This window comes from Propithecus coquereli, unplaced genomic scaffold (genome assembly GCF_000956105.1).
Source record: "Propithecus coquereli isolate 6110/MARCELLA unplaced genomic scaffold, Pcoq_1.0 Scaffold3, whole genome shotgun sequence".
Classification (NCBI taxonomy): domain Eukaryota; kingdom Metazoa; phylum Chordata; class Mammalia; order Primates; family Indriidae; genus Propithecus; species Propithecus coquereli.
Genome location: NW_012148618.1, coordinates 15,208,463 through 15,215,676, shown reverse-complemented (window position 1 = coordinate 15,215,676; position 7,214 = coordinate 15,208,463). Strand labels below are relative to the sequence as shown.

Below are 7,214 nucleotides of genomic sequence, written 5' to 3'. Positions count from 1 at the left end.
AATATGCTGAAATAAAAAAAAAAAAAAAAGGTTCAAAAGGTTGTATAATAAAAAGTAAGTCACCTTTTCACCGCTGTCCCCAGTCTTCTTCCCCAGAAAACCAGTATTACCAGTTTCAATCTAGAGCGGCACTATCCAAATGAACTTTCTGCAATGATGGAAATGTTCTATATCTGTGCTGTCCTGGACAGCAACTTTTAGCCACACGTGACTATTAAGCACCTGCAGTGTGGCCAGTTTTCCTAAGAAATGGAATTTTTACTTTTATTTTAATTTAATAAGTTTAAATTAAAATAGTCACACACGACCAGTGGCTAATATTAAACAGCGCAGATCTAGAGAATCCTCTGAGAGCAGTTTCTACCTTGGCTACATAATATTAATACAATCACCTAGGGAATATTTAAACATTCAATGCTCAAGTCACACCCCAGACGAAATGTACCAAAATCTCTGGAAAGGGACCCAAGGCAACAATATTTTTTTTAAAGCATCCCAATGATTCCAATATGCAACCAAGGTTAAAAGTCTCTGTTCTAGAAATTAATTATCTTATAAATAGAGTAGCTGTATCTAATGTTTAAAAAAGGAGTAATTTTCTCTTTCCCTAAGTTATTAATTAGAAAAGAACTTTCAATCGCTCAGGTACATAAAAATCTTTATACTTATATAGAGTTTCCCCCAGAGTAAACCATTAGGGCCAATTTTTACTATGAGATTGACTGGTCTTTAAAACTAGAAGGAGTTTCCAAGTAAAAAATAAGATTTTCCTCTTTGTTTACAAGCATGGAACAGAGAAGATATTTGTATTACATAATATTAAGGAACTCCTAAATATCAATACAAAAAATGACAACAGTCTACTAGAAAAATGGGCAAGAATTATTATCAGGCAATTCACAAAAGGCAACCAAAATGGCCAAGAAACATATGAATAGATGTTTAATGTCACTAGTACTAAAGGAAATTTAAGTTAAAATGAGATACCAGTTCATAACCATCAGATTGGCAAAATGTTAAAAGTCTAACAAAGAAACGGTGAGGAAGTGGATACCCAGAAACTGTCATATATCACTAGTAGAAGTACAAACTGATATAAATATAGTAAAGCTGAAGAATTATATTTTTAATATGCTTGTGTACAGCTTTGTAACCATTGTGGTGGGAATTGTTTATGGGTTACCAGTGTGCTAAGCTATTGATCTTCTCAACCCTCAGTGACTGGGTAGAGCCTAAGACAGGAGATCCCTAGGCCTGTCCTCTAGCCCACGGCAGCCTCATCTTTTTATCTCAACATATTAATCAACTATCAGAAGTATCCAGAGACTCTCATGTGCACAAGAAGATATATAGAAGAATGTTCACTACAGTATTCTTTAAAATAAAGAATTGTAAGTGAGGCTAGCATGGTGGCTCACGCCTGTAATCCTAGCACTCTGGGAGGCCGAGGCAGGAGGACTGCTTGAGCTCAGGAGTTCAAGACCAGCCTGAGCAACGGTAAGACCCCATCTCTACTAAAAATAGAAAAAATTAGCCGGGCATCATGGCATGTGCCTATATTCCCAGCTACTCAGGAGGCTGAGGCAGAAGGATCACTTCAGCCCAGGAGTTTGAGGTTGCAGTGAGCTTCCATGACACCACTGCACTCTACCCAGGGTGAGAGAGTGAGACTCTGTCTCAAAAAAAAAAAAAAGAAAAGAAAAGAATTGTAAGTGGCCTAAATATTTATCATATGTGAATAAATAAATTATGGCATATTTAAACAATGAAATAATTATGCTGCTAAAAAGCCACAGGTATAACACAGGTAAATCTCAAAAGATAAGAGTGAAGGGGAAAAAACAAGTTGCAGAATGATATACACAAAAAGATACCATTTATTTAAAGCTTAAGGCAACATACAAATGTACTGAAAGTCTAAAAACAGGTATGGAAACTGATACACGCCAACCTCAACATAGTAGTTACCTTTGGAAAAGAAAAGACAGGAATGGGATCTGGAGGTTACACAGGGAGGCTTCAACTAATCTATAATATTTTGTTTAACAATACCATCAATAACAAATATCTGAAACAAATGTGGCAAAATATCTTTTTAGGGCAGTGGGTACTTGGCTATTTATTATATTATTCTCTGTGTTTCTATATGTTTAGAATAATTCTTAATTTAAACAAGTGTAAAAACTAGTGATATAACATCACAGTTGTCCAAATCAGCATATAGGATAAGTATCCAAGCTAAGAATGTAACTGGTTAAATTATAGGGTTCCTGTAAAATCTTGATTACTGGCTCCAAATTGACATTAAAAACAAACAAACAAAACCTAGTAAGGTTCTGTGGCTTTGGAAACTGAGAAGCTGAAACATAATGCTAATCCTAGGTACATGCTCTACCCCTTAACTATTGCAGAATTGTATTTTAAGACAGTTCAGTACTGCTTTGCTATAATTTCTAGCACAGTCCCAGCTATCTTCAACAAAACTGTCAATATGAGTCTACTTTAACATTATAAGGATGTATTCTTTTCTCTGTGTTCTCTTTGGGATTACTGCCTCTATAGCCAATAGGACACCACATATACACTAGAACTTGCACTGACATTAAGAATTTTGGCATAGACTACTTCAGGGAGAAAGGACAATACTCAGGAAATGGAATAGCAAGGAGATAACAAATGAGGTTGTAATGATATGAAATAATCATAATAGTAACAACAGCAGCTAAGATTTATACAGTGCTTGCTATGTGCCAGGCACTGTTTTAAGTGCTTTACATTTAAATGTCACAATACTATGTGGTTGGAATTGTTATTATCCTTTTTTATAAGTAAGGATAAAGGCAAATAAATGGTTACATGCTTGTTAAAAGATAGAGCCAAGGGTTTCAATCTAGGCAATTTGACTCCAGAGACCACAGCCTCACCACCAAAGATAGCCTGGTAATTCGACCACGCACATTTACTGGGCCCCTGTTATATGCAAGGCAGCGTATAGAAAGCTCAAGGTGCAAAGATATGACATTGCTTTCCTTTGTGTTTCATCTGACTGATCACACCTCAAAGTTTCCTTTCACCAGGTACTATATCAAAATAATCTTTATACCCACAATACTTTTCCAAATTAAGGATAACTTATGAAAAATAAAAGCAAAGACTCAACAGTTTAAAGAGGCTCAAAAATTAATCCACGGGAAGGCCTCTAATATGCCATGACAATGTAGACAAAGTCTACATATACGGATGTTTAAATTTACATGAACTGTATATACATTTTTAGTGTTTTTACCACTTCCAAACTATAGTGATACAATCATTATGTGAGTTGATATGGCAAGTTCATATAATAAAATCAGATATGAATTTGTTGGCATCTCATCAAAAGCAGCATTATTCATGTTTTTAATTCTAATAAAATGGTTGTATACTTTTTTTTGAAATTAATGAAGCAGAAGAGCCAAGACAGGATTTTTGTCCTGCTGGAGTGATGCATGTATGAAAGACATTTGAAAACCTCTGTCTGATAAGGACAATATTCCTAATAATGGTCAAGACAAGATCTCTAAAATCTCTTGTATTCCCATTTCATTTTATCCTAACTCTGGAATTTTCTGGTGGCCAAATAATAAATTATGACCAATGAGAAAATAAACTGAGATATTATACATTTACAGTAGTGATGATAAAATACTAACTTGCAAAATACGTGGAAATGAGTAACAAAGGTTAAAATTTATGTATTTAAATGTAAATAATATATTTTTGTAGACATATCACATGAAAAATAAATACATACAAGCAGGTAACCAACCCTTGCTCATGTATCTGAATAGAATGCTTATATATACCAGAAACCTGCAGAACTATCCTTGGCAAAACTTTCGGGATAGTTTAAAAAGTACGGAATAGTTTAAAAAGTAAATAGGGGCAATGTAAAGAGATTAATGAGCCTAAAATTCAGTGATTCTAGGACTAGAGTAAGCGCTACAAAAATTCAGAAGAATACATAGTCCCTGTTCTGAACATTTCTTTAATGTCTAAGTCAGTGGTTACTAAACTTAAGTATAAATCAAAATCACTAGGAGAGCTTGTTAACACACAGACTGCTGGGCTTCATCCCCCAAAATTTCTGATTTAGGAGGCCTGGAATGGGATCTAACTAAGAATTTGCATTTCTAACAAGTTCCTGGGTAATGGTGATATTGCTGGTCCAGAGATCACACTTTAAGAATCATTGGATTACTTTGTTACCTTAAAACAAATCTTCCTCATTCTAACTCTATTATTTTCAAATTCATGTTATTGCTTTTGCCCTTATCTATATTTTAGGGGAATATGCTATGAAATTGAAACCTACAAGAATATAGACATAAAAGAACTTGAGAAGATAACAAAATTATGCAAATGAAAGGACTAATACTTCATTCATTTGGACCTCAAATAGCAATTTCAGTCATGTACAACTAGCTATAATCCCAGAAGTAATTACTGAGATTGAAAAGGAATAAAAACAGCCAAGAAGAGGCAAAGATGTGCTGTTACTTCTGATTTTTCCACAATAATAAACTGGAGGCAGCAGGGAGGGGTACCGTAATAGCCAAGAAACATAGTAATGGCAAGAAAAACAAAAGACATGAATGAAAAAAATGAATGGGATTAGGATAGCTACAAGTGAAAATGGGTAAGAAGCAGACACATTAATGAAGAAAGAGATACACTATGAACAGAAGTGGCTATAAAAGAAGAAAAAGAAAAAATAGTGAATAAACTATCCAAAGGTGTAGGGTAATTCACTGAAAGGACAAGCCAAGCCCTAAAATCTAAATAAGTCCTGTATGGATATTACTATGCCACACATTTAACACAGCAATCTGGGCATATTTAGTATGAAAGAAAAGAGCCATCTATACTTTTCATAAACATAAATGACTCTAACATAGCACAACTGCCATGAGCAATAACCCTGAGTCATCAAGAAAAGATTCAAATATGACCGACCCTTATCAAGGCAGAAAAAAAGTATTTTATATATTTTAGCAAAAATTTTTCATAAAACTTGTATTCAAAAAAAGTTCTAGCAATTAATGGGTAATTAACTAGAAATAATCAATCATCCAGATATTTGTGGCTCTTCCCAGTGTTACTCAAAAAGAGAATGAGGTCACATGAAAAATGTGATCACGTTAGTTGAATTTTCTAATAATTTTTACTTACCAGTGGGAAGATCATCCATTTTTGCTAGGTCATTCTCTTCTATTCCAGGCATCCCTGCGTCACCACCTCGTTTGATTTGTTCTGCCCAATTAACAAAAAGAAGCAATTCTATATTTTTTCCTACATAAACTGAAAATGTTTTGAAGGAATGTAACAATCAGTTTCTAAAGCAATAGGCTACATTAACTGAACATATTTATATCTTGAAATTTGAAACAACACAGATACCTAATCATATCTGAACTATAATCCAAATAATTTTCTTTATGACTGAAAATGTTCACTTCAAAATGGGAAGAAAAAGTCAATATTCTATTAACACAAAACAAAATAATAACAATACCTTTGCCATGTGGAATATGATTGTTTGAGGGTTCTTCATTCTTATTTGCAGCACTCTCAGCAACTTTTGGAATATTTTTAGGTACTACTTGATCATTTACACCCAAGTCTTTTCCATCTTTTGATTGAACCTTGTGGGCCTCTTGCTGTTAGATAAAGATTTAGGAACAGTAAATATTTTTCAGTTCAAATTGTTAAATCATTGACACGACTATTAATTAAATGTTCTGAAACAGTTCATCTTTTAAAACATATACCATAGATTCAAATTCTGAACACTTGGTTCCTTCTATACCACAATTCTGTCAAATTCTGAACATTTAGAGATGTGAGATATAATAATATTTTCTGTTCGGTTTTTATACTTGATATAAAGTCAAGGAATTAACTAACACTTGAAAGTTTCTAATTACAGTTAATAGCCTAAAATGTTAGGCAGTTAATTATCTTTGGCTATGCTGAGGGAGTGATTCTGCAAGACGGCCGGCTGAACACCGTGGGTTGCTGTGATGGCCTACAGTTGAGCACTGTCCTGAGTGCTTTGGGCAGGGTGGGTTCTCTGTAGGCACATGCTGGAATCAAGCAAGATGGCACACAAAAGGAGGTTGGCACATGGGTGCTCCTTCAAGTGTGACAGATGGCTACTGAGATTGTCAGGCTTTTCCCCCAAGTGGAAATAGCAAGGGTGAAAAACACGCAATCTTTTTCCTAGGTGTACTGGCCATCCAAGCATAACAAGTAATGACAGGACGTACACAGGTCAGTGCTCCCTCCAACTTGTTCCTAACCATACCATCTGCTTGGAAACTTAAATCTTCAGGTATATGGTTAGGACTAACTCAATTCTATTGATGGGCCAGTTTTGCGTCACCTCAGTGAAAAATTGGGAGAGGCAAGGAGTCAAGTATACACGCTCAGGTTGCCACATATAGGTTGTATGTAAGTGCTTTGTAAACTGTAAAGCACTAAGCAATGTAATCACTAGTAATGTTATAAAAATAGTACCAAAAAAACTATATGAAATTTAGAAAAACAAGAGACAAATCTTAAGAATGTGTCACAATAAAGAAGAAAGGGTGCTCTGACAATCTGGTGTAGGTATTCCAGTATCCTGGCACACAAAATCAACAACAAGCATTTGTACCATGCTTCATAGTTTACAAATTGCTTTCATCTCTACCCTCCAGTAGATATAAATGAATGGTTTTGAGAAAAACAAAACAAAATAAAACTGAGTCCTTTTGACTCTAAATTTCACATTTTCTGACAACTAGGCTATAGTTTGCTGACCCCTTTTCTAGAAAAATTTCTATGACAGACATTTGCTTAGTTAACTAATTAATAAATTAACAAACAAAAAGAAAAAGAAATACCTGAATATCATTTATGTTTGTTTCATAAAGCTAACACTGGATTTGTCTCTATGAAAAAAGTAATTCATTTCACAGAATCAATTTGTTATAGTAGTTGAAGAACAGAAAATAAAGGGTGGGGAGGAGAATTAGGCAACTGGTCTAGAGGGCAAGGGCTGTTGTGCTACCCTAGAAAGAAGTTCTTTAGGCACCTCAATCCCTGCCCTGCCCTGCCCTGCCTTGTTCATTTAGGACAGGATAAAAGCAAGGAAGAACTGGAGAGGCATTAGTTAATAATATAAAAACACC

The 7,214-nt window shown here is 34.7% G+C and overlaps 1 protein-coding gene across 2 annotated transcripts in view; it reads right to left on the bottom strand.

Moving 5' to 3' along the window:
* The window catches only part of CASC4 (cancer susceptibility candidate 4), a 146,509-nt gene that overhangs the window by 61,921 nt on the left and 77,374 nt on the right, over positions 1-7,214 (bottom strand). For both annotated transcript variants that reach the window (XM_012649435.1, XM_012649436.1), the window contains exons 5-7: positions 6,331-6,338; positions 5,555-5,702; positions 5,212-5,292 (exon numbers count right to left, since the gene is read on the bottom strand). In XM_012649435.1, the coding sequence (XP_012504889.1) occupies positions 5,212-5,292; positions 5,555-5,702; positions 6,331-6,338 (237 nt within the window). The remainder of the gene's footprint in view (positions 1-5,211; positions 5,293-5,554; positions 5,703-6,330; positions 6,339-7,214) is intronic.